Here is a 24,949-nt window from a genome sequence, read left to right as displayed (position 1 = left end):
CCATTCATTCACATTAAGCAAACATCTTAAAAATGGCGAGATATGGAAAAAAATTAGAAAAATTTTTTTCAGAACTTTAAAGGGGTTGCCTGGGACTTTAATTTTGATGGCCTATCCTTAGGAAGGTCCTCAATGTCTGACCGGTGGGAGTGCGACACTCAGCATCTCCGCTGATTAGCTGTCCCTGGTGCCGAACAAATGTGATCAGTGTGCTGAGGTGCCGGGTGTTGCACTCCCACCGGTCAGACATTGATGACCTTCCTAAGGATAGGCCATCAAAATTAAAGTCCGGGATAACAACTTTAAAAGAAACTCTGAGCACAGAATGACTTTTCAAACCAAGCACAGGTGCTCGGTGCATCATGGCGGGGCCAAACATTTAAGCGCATCTGCCCACCTGCTTGTTCTCCATCTATCTCCACTCTTCTCTTGATCCAGAGCCATCAAAGTAGAGGGGAGGGAAGGGATAGAGGGAAAACAAGAAGGTGGGAAGAAGAACCTAAATGTTTGGCGCCGCCATGATGCACCGAGCACCTGTGGTTGGGTGAACAGAGATTGCTGGGGCTTGTCTATGACTTACCAAGTAACGCTCCTCCTGTGTTAGCCACACCTATAACAGAAGAGAAAAATGATGAGCCACAATACAGAGATCACTCTCCATGGATGAAGCAGATATAAAAGGGACTGTGTGCACCCAAAAGGCAAATACCTTATTTCCATAGGGAAATGACGGGAATGGTTAATCTTTGAACATGTTTTAGCCAATATTATACTCTAGAGCTGCACTCGTTCTGCTGGTGGAGTCACTGTCATTACATTACTGTACTGATCTGCAGTTACATCATGTATTATACTCCAGAGCTGCACTCACTATTCTATTGCCACAGTGATACATACTGTATATACTCATGTATAAGCTATTTCAGCATATTTTTTTATAATGAAAAAGCCCCCCTCAGCTTATACTTTAGTTCCCTCGGTGTCCTCTTACCTACTTCTTGTGGACCGCTGGCACATAGACCCCTCGACGATCTCATCCAGAACACGGGGACGCCGCTGCCGTCAGCGCTTTACTTCAGTTGAATGATTTGCGGAGCCACAAATAATTCAACTGAAGTAAATAAGGCGCTGACGGTGGCCCCTTACATCAGCTGAGATCATCGAGGGGCCGACGTGCCTGCGGTTCACAAGAAGTGTGTAAGAGGATATCGAGGGAACGGAGGACAGGTGATAAGAAGTTTTGTGTCGGTGTGTTTTACATAGTTATATAGGTTGGAGAAAAAAAAAAAAAAGACCTGGGTCCATCTAGTTCAACCTTCCTCCACTAATTATACATTTGGTCACTAAGTCATTTATAACCAACAATGTTGTGTACTGAGGAAATCCTCCAGCCCTTTTTTAAAAGCTGTTATAGTATCTGCCATTACTACCTCTTGTGGTAGGGCATTCCACAGTCTGACTGCTCTAACTGTAAAGAACCCTTTCCTATTTAGCTACCGGAATCGCTTTTCTTCCACTCACAGTGTATGACCCCTGGTCCTTAGTATTGTCTTTGGAAGAAATAAGTAATGCGCGAGTCCTTTATATTGACCACACATGTATTTATACATATAAATGAGATCTCATCTGAGACATCTTTTTTTCTAATCTAAACATATCCAACCTCTCATCATATGGGAGGCCTTCCATGCCTTGTAGTAGCCTAGTTGTTCGCCTTTGAAATGACTCTAACTTCTGAATGTCCTTTTTAAAATGTGGAGCCCAAAACTGGATCCCATATTCCAGATGTTGCCTTACAAGTGATTTCTAGAGGGTAACAATACATTGGGATCACAAGATCTAATCTCTCTTGTTATACATGTATGTAATATATATATATATATATATATATATAGGTGGTTGACCGACCTGGCTAGTTTCCTGCCAGCGTTGAGAAACATGTGATGGTGTCTCCGCAGGCCTTCTTGCTCTATATATTATATTATATATATGTGCGTTAGCAGACAGGAAGGCAAGAAGGGGGCCAGTATGGGGACATTACTAAAGAGTGGGCACATTATGACAGGGGACAAGGATAAGGCACATTACATTTTATTGGTATTTATTTTTGAAATATACCAGTAGCAGCTGCATTTCCCACCCTAGGCTTATACTTAAGTCAATACGTTTTCCCAATTTATTTATGGTAAAATTAGGTGGCTCGGCTTATACTCGGGTCGACTTATACAGCAGAGCTGCATAAACAATTTTGTAGTGTTTTGGAACAAATGTCTATCAATATCATCTGCTTGTTAGGCTTCGCCAAAAAATTTGGAGAAATATCTTCTATACACCACATGCGATATAGTTATCATATGTAAGAAAAATATTAAACTCCTTAAATGATAGGTGCTCTGCTAAGTTGCTAGGAGAGTTTACAATAACAACCCGCATAGTAGGGAGTGCAGCTCTGGAGTATAATACAGTATGTAACTCATGATCAGTACAAGATAAGTAGTGTGATGTATATACAAAATGACCACCAGCAGAAAAGTGAGTCCAGCTCTGGAGTAAATTAATACAGAATGTAACTCAGGATCAGTACAGGATACATTATGTAATGTATGTACACAGTGACTCCACTTACAGAATAGTGAGTGCTGCTCTGGAAAATAATACAGGATGTAACACAGGATCAGTACAGAATAAGTAGTATGATGTATATACAAAGTGACCACCAGCAGAATAGTGAGTGCAGCTCTGGAGTATAAGACAGGATGTAACTCAGGCTCAGTAAAGGATAAGTAATGTAATGGAGCTATGACTATCAGGCACAATCAAGGATTTGACCATTCATAACATATATACGCACCAAAAAGGAAGCCGGCACAGGAGGGGGCGAGGTCCTGAACATTGACGGTTATACCACTGTAAGAATAAAGCCGTATTACATGGGGCAGTAAATGGCAGGAAGCAGAATATCTGTCACCAAAGTCCCCCCAGCCGATACCTGTGGTTGAAGGTCTGCAGCCCCACTGACACGGAGGCAAACACGATTGCCTGAGAATAACTGTTTGTATGAGCCAAGCAGAGGATGAAGAGGCTGGAGATGCCCATTCCCATAACCTGTAGACATAGCACAAGAGGATTTACAATATGAGAACAAACGGAACTATGTGAGGGAATAGTGATGTAGCAGGACAATGTGGAAGGTTTAGCTGTATATGTATTATGAGGTCAGCTCTGCTGCAAACAGGCTCGGAGATTAGCTGCACCCAACATGTCAAGCTCTGCTGCATCCAAAGTCCTGAGCCACAATAAGAAGTATAGCATCACTGCAGGCACCATACACCACTACTGCATCCGATGAGCTCAGCTACGGGAACCCAACAAGCTCTGCTGCATCTGCTGTGCTCAGCCCTGCTGCACCTGAGGAACTTTGTAATGAGTTCTGCCGAATCAGACAAGCTCCGCTGTGCTGTATCTGACGGGATCAACACTGGTGCATCACTGTACACACAGCCACATTACTACACGCTCACCTCTGCTACATCAGACATACACACAGCCACAATACTACAAGCTCACCTCTGCTACATCAGACATATACAGTGCCTACAAGTAGTATCCAACCCCCTGCAGATTTAGCAGGTTTGATAAGATGCAAATAAGTTAGAGCCTGCAAACTTCAAACAAGAGCAGGATTTATTAAAAGATGCATAAATCTTACAAACCAACAAGTTATGTTGCTCAGTTAAATTTTAATAAATTTTCAACATAAAAGTGTGGGTCAATTATTATTCAACCCCTAGGTTTAATATTTTGTGGAATAACCCTTGTTTGCAATTACAGCTAATAATCGTCTTTTATAAGACCTGATCAGGCCGGCACAGGTCTCTGGAGTTATCTTGGCCCACTCCTCCATGCAGATCTTCTCCAAGTTATCTAGGTTCTTTGGGTGTCTCATGTGGACTTTAATCTTGAGCTCCTTCCACAAGTTTTCAATTGGGTTAAGGTCAGGAGACTGACTAGGCCACTGCAACACCTTGATTTTTTCCCTCTTGAACCAGGCCTTGGTTTTCTTGGCTGTGTGCTTTGGGTCGTTGTCTTGTTGGAAGATGAAATGACGACCCATCTTAAGATCCTTGATGGAGGAGCACAGGTTCTTGGCCAAAATCTCCAGGTAGGCCGTGCTATCCATCTTCCCATGGATGCGGACCAGATGGCCAGGCCCCTTGGCTGAGAAACAGCCCCACAGCATGATGCTACCACCACCATGCTTGACTGTAGGGATGGTATTCTTGGGGTCGTATGCAGTGCCATCCAGTCTCCAAACGTCACGTGTGTGGTTGGCACCAAAGATCTCGATCTTGGTCTCATCAGACCAGAGAACCTTGAACCAGTCTGTCTCAGAGTCCTCCAAGTGATCATGAGCAAACTGTAGACGAGCCTTGACATGACGCTTTGAAAGTAAAGGTACCTTACGGGCTCGTCTGGAACGGAGACCATTGCGGTGGAGTACGTTACTTATGGTATTGACTGAAACCAATGTCCCCACTGCCATGAGATCTTCCCGGAGCTCCTTCCTTGTTGTCCTTGGGTTAGCCTTGACTCTTCGGACAAGCCTGGCCTCGGCACGGGTGGAAACTTTCAAAGGCTGTCCAGGCCGTGGAAGGCTAACAGTAGTTCCATAAGCCTTCCACTTCCGGATGATGCTTCCAACAGTGGAGACAGGTAGGCCCAACTCCTTGGAAAGGGTTTTGTACCCCTTGCCAGCCTTGTGACCCTCCACGATCTTGTCTCTGATGGCCTTGGAATGCTCCTTTGTCTTTCCCATGTTGACCAAGTATGAGTGCTGTTCACAAGTTTGGGGAGGGTCTTAATTAGTCAGAAAAGGCTGGAAAAAGAGATAATTAATCCAAACATGTGACGCTCATTGTTCTTTGTGCCTGAAATACTTCTTAATACTTTAGGGAAACCAAACAGAATTCTTGTGGTTTGAGGGGTTGAATAATAAATGGCCCTCTGAATAAAACTTTTCACAATTTAAAAAAAAAAAAAAAAAAAAAAAGAAATAACATTCTTTTTTGCTGCAGTGCATTTCACACTTCCAGGCTGATCTACAGTCCAAATGTCACAATGCCAAGTTAATTCCGAATGTGTAAACCTGCTAAATCTGCAGGGGGTTGAATACTACTTGTAGGCACTGTACACACACCTACCTTACTACAAGCTCACCTCTGCTACATCAGACATATACACACACATCCATTAATACAAGCTCACCTCTGCTACATCAGACATATGCACACAGCTACCTTACTACATCAGACATATATACACACACACACACACACACTATTAATACAAGCTCACCTCTGCTACATCAGACACACATACCTACCTTACTACATCAGACATATACACACACACACACACACACACACATCTATTAATACAAGCTCATCTCTGCTACATCAGACATACACACACACACATCCATTACTACAATCTCACCTCTACTGCATCGAGCTCAGATGAATTTCAGATACCCAACTATGCAGCCCTTGAGGAGCTTTGTAAGCAAAGAAGAAATAAATTACAGAACCAAAAGTTACCTGCATGAGCTTCCGGACTCTGATGGTTTTATATCCTGAAAATAAAAATATATACACACATATTTACACATTTATTATGAGGGGAAAACCACAGGTAAACTCACCACCGAATAGGCAGCACAATATCAGGAAGACCATTATAAACTGCAATCATGCCACCTACTGGCCGTATACAAGCTTTAGGGTATATGTTCAGACTGAGGTTTTTTTCACAAATTATGTATAAATGCCACACACAATTTAAATGTACATGTAACAAAAGTTATCGCAGTTTTTGATGCTTTTTTTTTTTTTTTTGCAGTGAAAAGAAAAAAAAAAAAAATTCAACCTATGCTATACCCCATATTCTAAAATATTAAAAAAAAAAACAAAAAAAAAAAAAAAACAACAAAAAAAACACTGAAAAAAACCCCGTCAATACAGTGAAAAAAAGTTTTCTTACAAAACTGCACCATAGTCCCACTGTATTTCACAAGCACTGTTTAAATGTAGAGTTTTCATCCACAGAAATCCACATTAACGAGAACTTTTGATCGGCATTACCTTAATATACAATTTTTTATTTTTTTTACATTTTCGTTAGATCAATTTCTGGCCAATTGGTTTAATTATTAAACATTTTACATTACGTTAAATGTTCATCTAAATTTTTCTCACCAGGGGGTTTCATTAAGGGGATAGTGGGAAGGGGGGGTAATAAAAGAGGTAAAAAGGATGGGCCGTTTTTAGTTATATAAAGAATATTGTGTACCTTGATTTATATTGTAAATTGAGGATGCCATGATCTGTAACTAACTGTGCCTACTAAAATTTGTACGAATAAAAAAAAAAAAAAAATGTTCATATCAAAAATACTTTTGAAAATGATTTTCTGTTCAGGAGGAGACAGTCAGTAGGTAGGTGCACGTCTCCCACTGACTACAGAATACCTTGTCATAAGGCAGGAAATGTATGAGAATTCCTTTGGGATGCCGCTGTGTGCAGGAATACATGAAGTAGTAAGTCATGGATAGATTATATATTGTGACAGTAAAACTAGGTACAAACTAAGCAAAAATGTCAGTCTAATGATTAGAATGCTGCTTATATCTTTTTAAGAATGTATATGGGGTAATATTGCATTAGGATCACAGGCTTTCCACCTGTCCCCCCTCATTGATTGATGACTGTATTGATTTGTTACATCACTGTCTCCTCCACATGTGCCCTGCGTTTCAGACCCCAAGCTTGCCCCATACTCTTCCTTCTATAGGCAATGACTTTACAGATATACTGCAGTCAGAGTAGGGAGAGTACTGCGCATGCGCCAGGTTCAGAGTCCAAGCGCAATATTTAGTGCAGAATGCAGTGACGTACCCACACCTTATGGGCACTTTCGGGGAGGCTGTACCTTACCTTGTGTGATGAGGTAGTCAGACAGGAGCCCACTGAACACAGCAGAGGGGATAGCGACAAGCCAGGGTACAACATTAAATACCCAACCCTGGAAGGCAAGAAGCTTGTCAGGAAGAAGATCCAGGGACAGAATACAGTATAGGAGATTAAGGCCTTGGCTAGCGAATATGTCATTATTTAACATTTCTCACTTTCTATAGGGATTATCAGAAAAATTTGTACAACTTGAGTCACATTCTTGGTCACTAATTCACTTCTATTGGGTGCAACCAAAAATGCCCCACTGCGTTGAAAGGGAACGATAAGCGATTCTTTCCAAATTAAAATTTATTTTATTAGATAATAAAAAAAAGGCAAAATTACATAAAATAAAACAGAAAAAAACTCCTAAGAGGGATGTGATATGCTTTTAAATAGGTTGCTCGCTGTTGTAAGTAAAGTACAGAATACCATAGGTACACAACACTTCGTAATCCATGTCAGTTTCCGGAGGTAGAAGAAGCAGGGTAAAACGCGCGTCAGGGTGGAGGGACAGTTTCCTGGCACCTTGACAGCACCAATGGAAGTATATCACTGATGATTGTGACATTAATTACTAAGTGTTGTGTACCTATGGCATTCTGTACTTTGCTTAAAACATTGAGCAATCCATTTAATAGCATATCACATTAGTCAGGAGTTTGACTTTATTCACATGTATCCAAAGTCATCAGTATCAAAGCCAGGTAATGTTGTCGTCCCTCTTTTTCTCTGTTATTTTATGTAATTTTGTGTAATATTTTTCCATTTCATATGTAAATTTAACTCTTGCATGATTCTCTTATCGTTCCCTTTCAACAGTGGGGGATTTTTGGTTGTATTAGTATTGACGAAGTGTCATGCCAATACTAATATTGGATCTAGTGGAGTAATAGTAATAATTTCTATTAGAGTAGCATTCACACCCTGCAGTTCCATATTTTACCAATAGGTGGCAGAAGACAATCACGCAAATACAATCCCAGACAGACAATTCTATTAAGTCACATGACTCCCACCTTGGCGTCCGGGTAGCGCTCCTTAAAAAATGTCGGAACCCAGGAGAACAGGGTGAATGCAGTGCTGGCCACGCTGAGCTGGGCGATAATCACTGCCCTAAAATTATACAGAAAGAAACCTTAAGAGTCTGATTTTGTGCCGTGTGCCAAATGATAGGAGCGACACAGCCCTTATTGCCCACTGATGGGGTAACACTACACATCTAATGAAGGGTCAGGAAGACCCTACTGTACATACCACACAGGCGCCTTCCTAAATAGGCGTCTCCAGGGCACGCTGCTCTGTGCGGACAGTGAGAAACCCTTCCCCAAATCTTCAAAAGTGAGAATCTTCTCTGAAAAAAAAAAACACACAGTATTATAATGAGCCCCGCACCATGTCTTAAATCACTGGGAATGAATAGATATAGCTAGAGCTGCTGCTCAAGACTGTAGCCCTGGCTGGTGGGCTGGCAGGGTATGCAATTTCTCCCACTAGTAGCATCTTTAAAGAGTTATTGTCCCTCCTTCAAAAAATCCCCACAAGTTACCTCCTGACCACAACGTAGGAAACAACTTGCTGATCGATGGGGTACGATCACCAAGACCCCCAGTGATCAGGACTCCGCCGCCTCCTCTATGGGACTGAAATAGTGCTGCACTTGGCAGTCCGTATAAAGCCCCATCCCAGCGTGTTTTTTCCCATAGTTAGAGTGATGCTTAGCCCCTTCACAACCGGACGATTTTGGGCTTTCCATTTTTATTCGCCATTCCTCTTCCGAGAGACGTAACTTTTTATTTTTCAGTCAATATGGTCATGTGAGGGCTCGTTTTTTAGCACAAAGAGCTGTACTTTTAAATGAACCCATGAGTTTTACCATATACATTACTGGAAAACGGCAACAAAATTCCAAATGCGGAAAAATTGAAAAAAAAAAAAAGTGTGATTGCACTATTGTTTTTAAGATATTTTATTCACTGTGTTCACTATATGGTACAACTAATGTGTTAGTGTGGTGCCTCAGGTCAGTGCGAGTTCACAGACACCAAACATGTATAGGTTTACTTTTATCTGAGGGGTTGAAAAAAGAAAAAAAAAACAGAAGTTTGTCCAAAAAAGTGGCATATGTTTTGCGCCATTTTCCAAGACCCGTAGCGTTCTCATTTTTCGGGATCTATGGCTCACTGATGGCTTATTTTTTGCATCTCGAGCTGACATTTTTAACTGTATAGTTTTTGCGCAGATGCTATGTTTTGATCGCCTGTTATTGCATTTAGCGCAAAATTTGTTGCGACCAAAAAAACGTAATATTGGCGTTTGGAATTTTTTTGCCGCTACGCTGTTTACCGATCAGACTGATTGATTTTATATTTTCATAGATCGGGCATTTCTGAACATGGCGATACCAAATGTGTGTATATTTTTTTATTTTTTTAACCATTTTATTTTCAATGGGGTGAAAGGGGGGTGATATGAACTTTTAGCTTTTTTTGCTGTTTTTTTTTTTTTTAAATTTTACTAGTCCCCCTAGGGGACTATAACGATTAGCTGTCTGATCGCTCATTCTTTTCTCCTGATCAGAGCAGCACCACTCAGACCGGGAGAAATGATCATCTCTTGTAACAAGCAGCACTCGGCTGTTTCTTATAGGATCTGAGTCATGTGAGCACAGGAGTCATCACATGATCCTGTGCTACCATGACAACCACCAGATCCACGTGATCATGTCACGTGACTTCCGGTATCAGGTGGCGAGTATGGTTCTACCACTATCGCCGTTAATATGGCTCTTTGACATCTTGACAACGCCATTTAAGGGGTTAAAAGGCACAGGCGGCTAGCGATTCCACTCATGCCTAGCAGGCACACGTCAGCTATATAAATCAGCTCACATGTGCGCGGATCTCCGCCTGCAGCCCACAGCGGCAGGTGAGGATTAACACTATGACCGCTAGGACGCAACTTTACTGCCTGCGGTCGATGAGAGGTTAAATACAAGTCCCCTGCCCTTGGCATTATACTCACCTGTTGCAGTCTTAAACCTTTTTCGGTGCCCCATCCAATCCCGTGGTGCCATCTTGTGCCCATAACGTCTGATTGCCTAGAGGTCAGACATTACGTCACACGGTCTCAATACAACTCTATGAGAGGCAGAACGAGGCCTTTATAGAATTGTATTCGAGATGTGACCCCCGATGCGCTCCATGAAACATTGAAGCAGCCGGCAGGACAGAAATCAGAGGAGACCGACTGGAGCAATGCTGGAAAAAGATGAAGATGGCAGCAGGTGATTATGAGACCAGGAGATGGCAGCAGGCGAGTATGAGACCAGGAGATGGCAGCAGGCGATTATGAGACCAGGAGATGGCAGCAGGCGAGTATGAGACCAGGAGATGGCAGCAGGCGAGTATGAGACCAGGAGATGGCAGCAGGCGAGTATGAGACCAGGAGATGGCAGCAGGCGAGTATGAGACCAGGAGATGGCAGCAGGCGAGTATGAGACCAGGAGATGGCAGCAGGCGAGTATGAGACCAGGAGATGGCAGCAGGCGAGTATGAGACCAGGAGATGGCAGCAGGTGAGTATGAGACCAGGAGATGGCAGCAGGTGAGTATGAGACCAGGGCAGGGGGCTTACATTTAAAGCACCACTCCAGCGGTGAAATAAACAAAACGCTGGAATGGTAACTTTGGTTCGAACAATGGGTTGATGAGGATCATCATAAATTTGCGTGACTTCTGTGATGTATTTGCAGTCACCGTAGGCATAATAACCCCATTGAAGATCCATGACTGAAATATATGGGCAACCAATAAAACGAGTTCCCTTTAAAGAAGCAGTTTCAAGGGCGCTAAAGGCTGCAGTTCTTTAAAGGGGTTTTCCAATTTTAGAAAAACATTTTTCCAGAAACGGCATCACTCCTGTCTACTGTTCCTGGGTGAGATTTCACCTCAGCTTCATTCAATTCAATGTGTCTCGGTTGCAATACCAGACACAACCCATTCTCAGGGGTGACGCCATTTCTGACAGAAAGCAAAGATGTTTATCTAATGTTGGACAACACCTTTTATGCCTTAAGTGGACTGACATTTCAGCTGACCCTTCTGAAGGGCATAGAAGAGTCCGAAAGACATTGTTGAACATTACAGTGGTTGTCACCTCTTAGGTGGGAAGAGAGCTGTAAAGTGACCCCTCTATTCCTGACACTACTAATAGGCAAGGACAGCAGGTGATAGAAAGGACCTTGTATTCACAACCAACAGCAAATCCGAATGTTAGCTTACCACTTTTCTTCAGTAGATAGGTGCTCAGGGCATACCCCCAGCTTAAGGTGAGAAACCCACCAAAGTAGAAGACAGACTCCCAACCGTACCACTCCAGCAACACCGACCCGACCCCACCAATCAGCAATGTTCTGGAATAGAAAGAATATGAGGTTGACGGGGGGAGGGGGGGTTAGTTGATCACTTACAACGCCACACTGAGGGTGTTTAAAGTGATATATCCCCCCTGCCATATTCTTGATAACATAAAATAGACCTGCAGCTCAGGAGCCCAGGAATGGATGGTACATACCCAAGCTGGGATCCGCAGCCCACAACACTGCAGGTGAACGCTCGCTCATTATCCCGAACCCGCTGGGAGAACAGACTGGCAAGAGCTGGGAAGTGCACACCTGATGTAGAGAAGGGTTAAAAGTGAAAACAATATAAAATATGGAAGAAATGGGATCACTAGACTTCATGATGCTTGCTTACACATGCCCTAGGGGTGGTGGACCACAATGAACACAAATGCTTTCACTACTGTACTACATACAGCAAATTAGGGTAGGAAATTATTTTTTAACATAAGCCACTCCCCCGAGGATCCTCTCACACAATAAGTTTCATAGTTTTTAAGGTTGAAGGGAGTCCATCTAGTTCAACCCGTAGCTTAACATGTTGATCCAGAGGAAGGCAAAAAACCCCAACGTGTCAAATAAGCTCCAATGGGGAAAAAAATTCCTTCCTGACTCCACATACGGCAATCAGCACATGGGAGAGAACACTCATTTTTATAGAAGCGCTGAGTCAAATAGGTCATTAATGTCCAAACTTCCTCGGACCTCCATCTTGAATTGCTTTGTAGAAAAATATTGCTGCTTGGAGGAATCCAGTTAGTGAATGTTGTCCCAACTGGTTCAGTTTTATTCCAAGAATGCCTCAGACTGTCATGGTGATAGAAGAGCTTGAAATACCAGACACCCTCTACACCCCCCGAACATGGAGGCTAAAATGAATTTGAATTTACATTATATGACCCGCCCCTGAGGATTACCTTGGAGTAGTCCCATGAGGAAGCGTAGAAGACTGACCAAAAGAAGGGGGTCTCTGGTCATATGGGCAGCCAGTGGGGTCACTGCTGTGATGAAGCCCCAGGACAGAGCTGATAGGAGAATAACCTTCTCACCACCTACCCTAAAAAAATAAAGAATGAACAATTACATCAGATATCACAAAACAAGAAATATGTTAAAGTGAGCCTCACTTTAAAGCTATAATTTGATATACAGTACATGTCAAAAAATACCATTGGTGGGGATCCTTGATTTGGGACCCTCATAGATTAAGGTGTCTCTTAGAGTCATTTTAGTCACAAGCTCAATTTACAGCAGATACCAGGACCCAGTAAGGGTTAAAAGTGGAGGTTCACTTTAAGAACTTAAAATTAAGGTGCCCTTTGCCATTGTCAGTGCGATGCTCCGTCTACTCACTTGTCACTCAGATGCCCCCCTGCTACTTGAGTTAGGCAGTACCCCCAAAAGAAGCTGCCCAGAGCAACTCCAGACTGCCGCTTGTCCCAGCCGAAGTATCCACTCATTGACACTGCGCAGATTGGCATGCTGGCCCGGGCACAGTACAGGAGACATGTTCCCATCAGAAGAGTCGCGGTCCAGATACGGGTTTCCAATCTGTGACAAAAAAATTGTTTCAAAAGAGTTAGGAGTTAAGATATGTCCTAAGATCTAATGGATCATGTTTTTCTTAAAAGGAATCTGTTACCAGAGTTTTGCTACCCCATCGGAGAACAACAAGATGTAGCGGCAGAGACCCTGATTCGTGATTAATCACTTACTGGACTGCTTCCTGCACTCTTGATAAAATCCGTTTAATCTGCTGCAGATCTACCACTTTTCTAAATGTTGAGCTCTGTATAACCTCGTGCCACCCACGGATTTGCAGTTTTGACTATGTACCCTGTGCATAGGCAGAAATCTTCTACCAGTGGTGGGGTTATAAAGAGCTCATGAATATAGAGGACTATATGGCAATAGGTTTAATAGACCTATAGTAATCTCCTACTGATAAAACAGTGATTTTATCAAAACTACAGCAAGCAGTCCAGTAAATAATACATTGCTGGAATCAGGGTCTTGGTCTCTAGAATTAGGTGACCAAAACCTGGTGACAGATTCCCTCTAAAAGGGACTGAGGGGAGATCCATTGCTTTCAAATACACTAGTGATTTTATTGATTCTGACCAACAGTAAAGGGAAATTGTGGCAGCACATCCTCTAAAAACGGCCTAATGTGCAGAAATATGTAGTGGTCCCCTTTCCATCAAATCTCTGCAGCCTTTTCATAGAAACAGATGCTACCTGGAAAGCTATTGATACCGCATGTCACAAAAAAGTGAGTACACCCCTCACATTTTTTGTAAATGTTTTGTTTAATCTTTTCATGGGAGAACACTTAAAAGGGAATCTGTCACCAGGTTTTTGTCACCTAATCTGAGAGCAGCATAACGTAGGGGCAGAGACCCCGATTCCAGAGATGTGTCGCTTACTGGGCTGCTTAGTGTAGTTTTGCTAACATCATTGTTTAATCAGCAATAGATCATCATTCGAGGACTACTTGTTCAGCTGCCAGGTAGTCCAGCATATTCATGAGCTCCGTATAAGTGCTAGATCTGCAGCAGAGAAAACATTAATTTTAACAAAATGACAGCAAACAGCTCAGTAATTGACATCCCTGGAATCAGGGTCTCTGTCTCTACATTACGCTGCTCTCAGATGGGAGAGCGAAAACCTGGTGACAGATTCCCTCTAAGATATGGCACTGTGATACAAAGTAAAGTAGTCAGTGTACAGCTTGTATAATAGTGTAAATTTGATGTGCCCTCTAAATAACTGAACACAGCCATTAAAGTCAAAACCGCTGGCAACAAAAGTGAGAGTACACCCCCAAGAGAAAACAGGCAAATTGTGTGAGTTTCAATATTTTGTGTCCACCATTAGTTTCAAGCACTGTCTTAACTCTCTTGCAGATGGGGCTACACTAGAGCTTCACAGGCGCCACTGGACTCCTCTCCATGATGACATCATGGACTCCTCTCCATGATGACATCATGGAGCTGGTAGATGTTAGAGACCTTGCGCTCCTCCAGCTTCCAATGCCCCACAGATGCTCAATAGGGCTGGAGACATGCTTGGCTAGTCCAGTACTGTTATCTTAAGTTTATTTAGCAAGGCATTGGTCATCTTGGAGGTGTGTTGAGGGTCGTTATGTTGCAATACTGCTCTGCAGTCCAGTTTCTGAACAAAAGGGATTATGTTTTGCTTCTGTATGTCCAAGTACATTATGGCATTCATGGTTCCTTCAATAAACTGTACTTCCCTGCAGCCGGAAGAACTCATGCAGGTCCAAACCATGACACACCCACCACCATGTCTGACTGTAGGCAAGACACACTTGACTTTGTACTCCTCACCTGGTTGCCATCACACATGCTTGACACCATCTGCACCAAATAAGTTTATCTTGGTCTCATCAGATCTCAGGAACTGGTTCCAGAAATCCATGTCCTTAGTCTGCTTGTCTTCAAACTGTTTGTGGACTTTCTAATGTATCATCTTTACAAGATGCTTCCTTGTGGGACAACAGCCATGCAGACCAAAAGGATGCAATGTGCACTGTATGGTCTGAGCACTTACAGGCTGACCTCCCCCCACCCCTGTAACCTCTGAAGCTATGCTGGCAACACACATAATTCTATGTTGAAAAAACAACCTCTGGATAGGACGCGGAGCATGTGCACTCAACTTCTTTGGTTGACCATGGCAAGGCCTGTTTTGAGTGGCATCTGTCTTGTTAAACCGCTGTATGGTCTTGGCCACTGTGCTGCAGCTCGGTTTCAGGGTATTGGCAATCTTCTCATAGCCTAGGCCATCTTTATGTAGAGCAACAATTCTGTTTTTAAGATCCTCAGAATTATTTGCCATGAGGTGTCATGCTGAACTTCCATTCCAGTTACCAGTATGAGAGAATGAGTTGATACACAGGGCACTTCTGAGGTGGTGCTCAAGTGAGGTTCAAAACTGTCTCAAGTTGGCATTCAAGATAAATGTGAATAGTGTTTTTTTTGTTGCGAAGAACTGGTAGGACCAACACAAGCACAGACGTTTTGGTCAAAGACCTTCATCAGTGTGCATGCAGGGGGTCTTCAGAAGGTATAGCAACGTACACGCACACTGATGAAGGTCTATTATTGAGAAGAACTTGTAGGACCAGCCATTTCAGTCAAAGACCACTATTCACATTTATCTTGAGTGCCAAGTTTCTACATCAGTATGAGAGTGTGAGCGATAACACCAAATGTAATACACTTGCTCCCCATTCATGCCTAATACTTGTGACACTAATTGAGACATATGATACCGGGGAAAATAGCTAATTGTGCCCAATCTGGCCATTTTCAAGTAGGGATGTACTCCCGTTTGTTGCCAGCGGTTTAGATATTAGTAGGATTAATTTAGACAGCACAGAACATTTACAGTTATATGTGCTGTACACTGACTAGTTTACATTGTATCAGTGTCATACCTTCAGTGGTGTCCCATGAAAAGATATAATAATAAATATTTACAAAATTATGAGGGATGTACTCACTTTTGTGGACATACTATATGATGTTCCTTGTGGAACGTGTACCAGCAGCCATATTGGCAGTTCCTCAGGTTCCCAGTAACATGTTACAGTAAACCAGATCCTCCAGATACTGACCCTGCGCTGTAAGCCATTACTACCCTATTTCCCTGAAAATAAGACCTACCCTGAAAAATAAGCCCTAGTAGCATTTTTGGGGCTTTGAGCATGCATAAAATATAAGCCCTATTGCAAAAATAAGCCTTAGTTATGGTTCCATAATCCAAGCAGATAAAGTTAAAGAATAGAATAGGATTCTTCATCAAAGAAAGCAGACGCCTATCCTCCATCAAACAATTATAGTTGGCAAGTGCCAATGGTGGATGGGCTCTCACACAGAGATCTGTGTCACTGTCAGGTCCCTGCAGCTGTCACAAACAGATTGGGTAACAGTATCACTCCGCGTGAGTGATACTGCTCCCAGTCACAAGGGGAGCCAATCGCTGCTCCCAGTCACATGGTGACCTGACAGCAATGCAGATTTGTATGTGAGAGCCCATTCACTTGCAAAGGCTAATTGTTTGGGGTCTGATAAGTGCGATTCTTTTAGGGTGTGTCTGCTTTCTTTTGGGGGTAAACTTAGCAATACATAGAGAATAATACATTTAAGCAGGTAATTTAAACAGAATATGGGGTCTACCATGCTTCCAAAACTAAGGGGCTAGAAGGGGTAGGGGTGTGAACTTGCCTGGTATCTCTTAGTGTTGCACTCTGGGTGTTTTTTGTTCTGCAAATATATGCACGTGTCTTAAAGAGTATTTCCTATACTCCTAAGACACTGCCATTTAAGACTTCCCTGTCTCAAATACCATTTTAAAAAGGCAAGCATTTTTTTAACCCTCTCTGTCACTAATGGTCAGTTAATTTCAAACTGCCACGATTGTCTGTCTTCAAAAACAATTCTTTTTTTTTGTTTTTCTTAGTTTATCTCATTTTCATTTTTATTTTCCTCATTAGGCATCTGTGTATACACATATTAGCAGAACGACAAACACCCAGGGTGCATCACTAAGATACCAGGCAAGTTCATACCCCTACCGCTCCCCACCCCTTCTAGTCCCTTAGGTTTTGGAAGCGTGGCAGACCCAGTATTCATTCATTCTGTTATTACATTCATAACAATAACCCGGTACTCTACTCGTAGCTCCTACCTTTATTTTCCCAATGAACCTCCGTTTACACAAAGTTTGTTTACCCACGTATTGAGAGCGCCAGTATATTCTTTCTATTCTTCTAGGTAATTTAAACCTTTGTAAATATGGTATGTATCCTCCACTATAGGACTGGTTCTGTACTATGAGAATAGCAGATCAGGTAAGAAAATGTGCATCTGAACCAGTAATAGGATTAACACAAAATGTTGATGTTCCAGAATGTGATAACATGATTATATATGAATAAAAGATGATTTTCTGCTCAAGAATAAACATGGATTGTTGTTTATGGAAAATATAAGACATCCCCTGAAAATAAGCCCTTTCAGAGCAAAAAAATAATAAAAAGACCCTGTTGATTTGGGTTTTTTTTGGGGGAGGAATGTCCTGCAGCTACATTCAAATTGTCTCTCCAGTAAAGGAGACAAACTCTAGCGCAGCGCCACCTATTGGAAGTAGCGATCCTAAAAGTCACAAGTGGATTTTTAACAATCCTTTGCATATGACCTAGGATATATCTGCCAGATCAGAATCCCAATTTGCAGACACGGTGTTTCGGGGTGCTTGCCCCTCGTCAGTGCAAAGTATGGTGTTTCGGGGTGCTTGCCCCTCGTCAGTGCAAAGTATGGGGTGTCTGATCTGGCTCATGAGAAAGCTATGTGGGGACCACGGGGGAACACTATTCTCCTTAAGGAGACTTTGCAAGCCAATCTGGCTGCCAAGTAAGGGGACTTATAGCTGCCACGCCCCTCTAAGAAATATTCAGATTGTCTCTCTCAGATTTTACTGGGATCATTACCCAGAATACATTGCGCTCCTCACCCCCTTCCTTCTAATCTAACAATGGATGCCATAAGGAAGCAGCAACTAATATGTAATGCCATGCAGCCTGGAGGGCATCCAGAGTAAACAGGTACTAATGTCGTTTTAACCGCAAGAGGAAGAAAGTATGTAATACAATATACAGGTAAGAGAAACTGTGAAAAGCTGCAGTCACTTCTGCTGGAAACAGTCAGCAAGCTTATTACTAGCAGCTCAGCTGAACTTTTAAAGGGTTATTCCCGTCCCCTGTAGACTGAGCCCTCGCGGGCAGGGTCCTCTCGCCTCCTGAGCCAGTCTGTTTTGTACGGTTAATGATTGTTGTACTAGTTGTTATGTATACCCTTTTCACTTGTAAAGCGCCATGGAATAAATGGCGCTATAATGATAAATAATTTTCATAGAATTTACTGTCAAGTTTTCAATTTTTCTTAACTTGTTTCTTTTGTTTTCAGCTTGTTGCTTAGGAAACAGACCAAAATTTTGTATGTTGTAGTAGTGATTTCACGCTAGGTACGGGAAAGTACCAAGCGAACGGCAAAAAAGGAAGGGAAATCCTGTGTCTAGAGAAGGGGGGAGATGGTGAACCCCGACCAAACCTACCTCTGGCCCCTGGCTGCTCTCACCAGCCTAGATAGGTTCCGCACGTATGCGCCAAGCAGGATACCTGATCTTCGCTAACCCGGAGCTGGACCCTAGGTAAGGAACGGATCGGATGAGCGCTTAGTCAACCCCACTAAGTACTAAAGAAGACAAAGTGAATAGTATACCAATAACTTATCTCCAGATGACTCAGGGAAAGGAACTGCAACAACATCAAAGTTTATCCAGGTGAATACAAGCTGACTGCTTGCATTCAAGACCTGTAAAGGGTTTTTAAACTTATCACCAGCAAAGAGCAAGGGGAAACAAGAGTATTTCAATACAAGAGAAGTGCTGATCATTAACAGCTGAAAGGTGAGGAAATAAAGAGAAAGGTATTAACCCCAAGCAGGGAAAGTCAGGGAGCAGCTTGTGTAGCTAAACGCTGTGACCTTCTACAGCTGGACACCACAGGACACACATTTAACTGTATTGAACTGTACGGCATTTGTGCCGGATTCGGCATTGCGGCAGAATACCACTGATGTGAAGCCAGCCTTCTCTATCCAAAAAGACTTGGTAGTGGTGGACTAGAGGCTGGAGTGGATGCTTTACTGAAGAGGTGGTAGTCTGCGTAGATCAGGAAGTGTGAAACGGAGCGGCAGGAGATGTGGGGAGGCCACTTGAGAGAAGCGGTCTGGGTGCTCCACTAAAGGCCCTGTCACACACACACACACAGATAAATCTGCGGCAGATCTGTGGTTGCAGTGAAATTGTGGACAACCAGTGCCAGGTTTGTTGCTGTGTACAAATGAAACAATATGTCCATGATTTCACTGCAACCACAGATCTGCCAAAGATGTGTGTGTGTGTGTGTGTGTGTGTGTGTGTGTGTGTGTGTGTGTGTGTGTGTGTGTGTGTGTGTCAGGGCCTTAAGCAAGGCCCTGGGTGCCACAGGAGCAAACAGGGAGCCAGCGAAGTGAGAGGTCTGGATATGGAAGCGGGTGCCGTATCATGCTCTTTGTAAGTTGCCATTTAAAGAGCACCAACCACCAGGATTTTCCTATATAAAACTAAAGCCAGTGCTATACTGATGCCATCATGCAGATTCTAAACATACTGAGCCTTTAGTTGTGAGATCAGATGTATACTTTCTGAAATATTAAAATAATAATAATAATAATATGAAATAAGACATTGGATCCCAGATATCAAGGTATCATTTTATTCAATGCTCTATTACCAACATGCCCATGTAGACAGCTTAGGAGGGTTGATCCTACTGACAGATTGCCCTAAAGCAGCAGATTACAACCGTTATGACTTGGAGAGCCACATTGAGTTCTGAGAGAGGGTCGCGAGTCACATCCAGCTCGCACCTCTCACAGTAGTGACACCCAGAGCCCCAAATACTGTTGTAATGACAGCAATAGCGTCTCCACAGAAGTCATACTGAGGTAGTATTCCAGGATCCAGGAGATCCCAGCCTACCGCTATCCGGATCTGGTCTTCTATGTGGACCTACTCACAAAAGTCACCATCTGGAGACCTGCTCTTCATATCTGTTTGTTAGACCAGGTACTTATGCAGACAGTCATGAGCCACAGATCATCGGCCTGTGAGCCATATGTGACTCCTGAGCTACAGGTTGGGGACCCCTGCCCTAAAGGGTCTGTGACGCCCTGGGCAAGCCAGGGGTCACAGGTCATGACACCACCACACACCCCACATTCCCTGCAGGCACACCAAGGTCAGAACACAAATCCTTGTTGCCCTCCTCCAGGGGCTGATGTCCACACCAGGGGGTGGGCCAGGCGGTTGGCTCCACCCACCGAGGAGTTCACAGTCCTGGAGGCGGGAAAACCAGGGAGTGGAGAGTTTAGTTTGAGAGGGAAGTGGTAGAGGAGCAGGTGAAAGGAGTTGGAGTGGAGGAGAAAGTGACAGCAGCAGAGCCTGAAGTCGGTCCGGGTGTGTGCCCCGGACTGAGACAGCAAGGTTGGCAGACGGCGGTGACCGTCTGCAGGAGTGGCCTATTGGAGTCTACCGTAAGGACCGTGGACGGGTGGTGGCCCGGCGGTACCGGACCGGTACACAAAGAGAAGCCAGCACCATTGGCAGGGGCCTTTCGGATCCCGGCAAGGCTTGGAGTCGCCGTACAATTTGCCAAATCCGTCAGTGAAGGGGACCTCCGGGTCTCCCAACAGCCAAAGTCCCGATTGAAGGCAACCGTCCAACCATATTGGAGAGACACCGCCACCGCCAAGGCACCAGTTTCTCAGGGCCAGCGCCTGCAGGCAAAAGAGGGGCTCCTCCGGCTCATATCCAAGCTGGGGAGCGGGTTACCGGTGGGAATCCATCGCTACCAACAACCGTATTTAGGTGCAGGGAAGAGACAGTGACCGCTAACTTGCAGGGAACATCAACACCGCAGCCGTCCGAGGGACCCGTCCAACCAGCCGTTTGTTTACCGTGAACTGTGTCATCATCCTTGGGCTGAGTGAGTACCTCCGTGCCGTGCGGCACAGCGCTGCTCCGGTGTCCCTGCACCCCAACAGGCCCCATAACCCGCCTGTCAACCATCCTAACTCCTCATCATCGGGCCCCGGGACCACCAACCCCCTACCCACGGAGGGGAGGGCCAACATCTAGCTGCTCCATACCACCACTCCCGGGATCCCCATACAGAGCAGCGGTGGTGTCCACACAATCACCCCAACCGTGGGTGGCGTCACGGACAATAAATCCCCAAAACCAAATCCCCTTTTCACTCACGGGCGAGGAGCGCCACTCGAGTCCCCGGGATCCGGCCCATCGCTCAAGCCACCGAGCAACAGCGGCAGCAGCGGCAGCCGGACCAGAGCAGTGGGAGAGCGCGGCGTCCCCTCCTCCGCCCGCGACAGGTCCATTTACACTGCAAGAGTATCACAAGATAAATTCCTTGAAACCCTCATCTCATGATAACCTTGCAATATAATAGGCTGCTAATCACACAACAAAGGAGCAAAATACTTGTTCGCTGGGTAAAATGATCTTTTGTGCTGCACAATAGGATAATCATTCTCTGCAGCGCATCCGGTGTGAATAGGACCTGTGCTGCCAAGAATAACGGCAGCCTACGCACACTCAATGATCTATCACAGACCGTTCAGTGCACATCAAGAGCTGTCTGCTGGGGTAAAAATGCTATTTACGAATCAGTGGTCGTAAACCCACCCAAAGAGGCAATATTGGCTAAAAAAAAAAAATGGTTTTGGGAGCAGGGTCGGGAAGTGGGGGGGGGAATGGGTGGGATTCTGGGCCCACGAGAGCAGGGCATTTATGGTATAAGTTGTGGATAGATGACTACTAAGTAAATTCCCGTGATCCCACCGTATTGTTACCTCTCTATAACTCACTTGTAAGGCCACATCTGGAATATGGGATCCAGTTTTGGGCTCCACATTTTAAAAAGGACATACAGAAGTTAGAATCATTTCAAAGGTGAACAACTGGACTACTACAAGGAATGGAAGGCCTCCCATATGATGACAGGTTGGAAAAGTTGGATTTGTTTAGATTAGAAAAAAGACGTCTCAGAGGAGATCTCATTTATATGTATAAATACATGTGTGGTCCATATAAAGGACTGGCACATGACTTATTTCTTCCATAGACAATACTAAGGACCAGGGGGCATACACTGCAAATGGAAGAAAAGCAATTCCGCGAGCTAAATAGGAAAGGGTTCTTTACAGTTAGAGCAGTCAGACTGTGGAATGCCCTACCACAAGAGGTAGTAATGGCAGACACTAACAGTTTTTAAAAAAGGGCTGGATGATTTCCTCAGTACACACAACATTGTCGGTTATAAGTGCCAAAAGGCTGCTTTACACGCAGTGGCATTGCTAGCGATGTTGCTAGCGATAGCACCCGCCCCCGTCGTTTGTGCGTCACGGGCAAACCGCTGCCCGTGGCGAACAATAGCGGTTGTGCGCGTCACACGAACTTACCTTCATAACGACGTCGCTGTGGCCGGCGAGCAACCTCTTTTCTAAGGGGGCGGTTCGTGCGGCGTCACAGCGACGTCACACAGCGGACCACCAATACAAGCGGAGGGGCGGAGAGCAGCCGCATTCATGTCACTCCCACCTCATTGCCGGAGGACGCAGGAACGCTGTGTTTCGTCGTTCCTGGGGTGTCACACGTAGCGTTGTGTGCTGCTTCAGGAACAACGAAGAACCTGCGTCCAGAACGAGCAACGATATTTTGAAAATGAACAACGTGTCAAAAATCAACGATTTGGTGAGTATTTGGGATCGTTAGTGGTCTCTCATACGTGTCACACGCAACAATGTCGCTAACTAGGCCGGATGTGCGTCACGAATTCCGTGACCCCAGCGACATCTCGTTAGCGATGTTGTTGCATGTAGCCTTTAGGGACAAAATGTAGAATTGGTGGAGGAAGGTTGAACTAGATGGACCTAGATCTTTTTTGACCCTACGTAAGGCTACGTTCACACATCAATTTTTTGGCATCAGGCACAATCCGGCATGTGCCTGATGCAACGGATCCGGCGCAGAATACACAAAAGCTGATGCACCTGATCCTTTTTTTATGGATCCGGTATACCTGATCCGTCAAAAAACAGATCCGGCGCATCCTTTTTTTTGCATCCGTTTTGTCCGTTTTTTTTGCTGGATCCAGTTTTTTTCAATAAATTGGAGCATGCTCAGTTTAAAAAAACGGATCCGGTGGCCGCATCCAGTTTTTTTGCCGCATCGCGCCGGATCCAGCATCCATAGGCTTCCATTGTAAGGGTGCTTTCACACATCCGGATTTTTGCTCTGCGGCACAATACGGCGTTCTGCAGAAAAACCGCCACCGGCTTTTGTAACGCCGGTGGCGGTTTTTTTTTGCATAGACTTACATTAGTGCCGTATTGTGCCGCAGGGGCTTGCGTTCGGTCCGGTGTTGGCCGCATGCGGCAGATTTAGCCGATGCGGCGGCCGGATCGAACGTCCCCTGCAACGTTTTTTGCTCCGGCAAAAAACACCGCATCGCGCCGCATCCGGCCGCTGCGGCGCATTTTTTAATGCATACCTATGGAGGCCGGATGCGGCGCGATGCGGAAAAAACCGCATCCGGTCGCCGCATGCGGTTTTTTTCCACTGCGCATGCTCAGTAGCATGCCGCAGCCGGAAAAAAACGGACGGGCCGCATGTAAAAACTTATGCAAAGGATGCGGTGTTTTCGCCGCATCCGTTGCATAGTTTTCACAGCCGGATTGAGCCGCAGGGCTCAAACCGGATGTGTGAAAGTAGCCTAAATCACGTCATATCGCGCCGGATCCAGCACGATACGTTTTTTTTTTCAGACAAAAAACGTTCAATGAGACGTTCCATCCGGCCGCCGCATCCGTCAAAAGCCGGATGCAGCGCAACGCCATCAGGCACAATCTGGCACTAATACAAATTAATGAAGATAAAACGGATCCGGCGCCGGATCCATTTTATCAGGTTATTTCCGGATTGTGACTGATGGAAAAAAAACTGATGTGTGAACGTAGCCTATGTAATTCCCTATGCCAGGGGATTCTGGACGGACTTTGATAAAGGTTCTGGTAACGCCATGTTTTAGTCCAGTTGTCTTCCAGTCCAGCGTAACCATGTTCTTTCCACGGAGAATCATCACCACAGACAAGTCTATCCAGCTGCTCAATGAAAGCATTTTGTAGTCAATAAAACAAGTCAGCAAAATGTCAGTGTCTTATCTTATATAATCAGCGCACAATGTTTATATAGCAGATACTGGATTGCAGAGCTGGATTTGTCATTTCACTCGCTGAGGCTGCAGTACTATTGAAAAACTATTCTGCATCATCTTTGCAGTCCCATGCAAAAACAGAAATACACTGTGGAATTACAATGAGTTCCATCAAAAGACATCTCGACATCTATGAACCTGGTGAAGTTGGCACTGAGGTATTACCGGCAAACTGGTGCACTCATTGACCCATGTAGTGACTGCGGCATTTGGCCCTATTACATCTGCCAATCTCAGCTCTGCTACATTTGTCAAACTTTGCTCCGTTATTTATTATACATATGTACTTTTTTATTGTTTTATTCACTTTCCAAGTGTCTCAGAACTTGGAGAATGTGAAAAACATAACATTAAAAGGGAACCTATCAGCTGATTCATGCTGTCCACACCTCGGGCAGCATGAATCACATAGTGGACGGACGATTTCTGACAGGTAAATTATTCCCTGAAACGCCCAGCAATTCAGAGAAAATATACTTTAAAGATCTGGTCGGCTCTTTTCAGCACTGCTGCAGGTGATTTACAGGTCTCGCCCTATGTACACATGAGACCTGTCATTCACATATAGCAGCGCTGGGAAGAGCCGACCAGGAATGGACCCAGAATAGTCTCGTCT

At 44.3% G+C, this 24,949-nt stretch overlaps 1 protein-coding gene across 1 annotated transcript in view; it reads right to left on the bottom strand.

Annotated features, from left to right (window-relative positions):
- The window catches only part of SLC17A9 (solute carrier family 17 member 9), a 42,155-nt gene that overhangs the window by 11,733 nt on the left and 5,473 nt on the right, over positions 1–24,949 (bottom strand). Inside the window, exons 2-12 of the mRNA XM_075347787.1 lie at positions 12,765–12,962; positions 12,329–12,468; positions 11,585–11,684; positions 11,293–11,423; positions 8,268–8,364; positions 8,030–8,126; positions 6,993–7,080; positions 5,598–5,632; positions 2,990–3,105; positions 2,852–2,907; positions 581–610 (exon numbers count right to left, since the gene is read on the bottom strand). Of these exons, the coding sequence (XP_075203902.1) occupies positions 581–610; positions 2,852–2,907; positions 2,990–3,105; positions 5,598–5,632; positions 6,993–7,080; positions 8,030–8,126; positions 8,268–8,364; positions 11,293–11,423; positions 11,585–11,684; positions 12,329–12,468; positions 12,765–12,962 (1,088 nt within the window). The remainder of the gene's footprint in view (positions 1–580; positions 611–2,851; positions 2,908–2,989; positions 3,106–5,597; positions 5,633–6,992; positions 7,081–8,029; positions 8,127–8,267; positions 8,365–11,292; positions 11,424–11,584; positions 11,685–12,328; positions 12,469–12,764; positions 12,963–24,949) is intronic.

This window comes from Anomaloglossus baeobatrachus, chromosome 5, assembly GCF_048569485.1.
Source record: "Anomaloglossus baeobatrachus isolate aAnoBae1 chromosome 5, aAnoBae1.hap1, whole genome shotgun sequence".
NCBI classification, from domain to species: domain Eukaryota; kingdom Metazoa; phylum Chordata; class Amphibia; order Anura; family Aromobatidae; genus Anomaloglossus; species Anomaloglossus baeobatrachus.
This window is presented reverse-complemented; position numbering and strand designations above follow the sequence as displayed.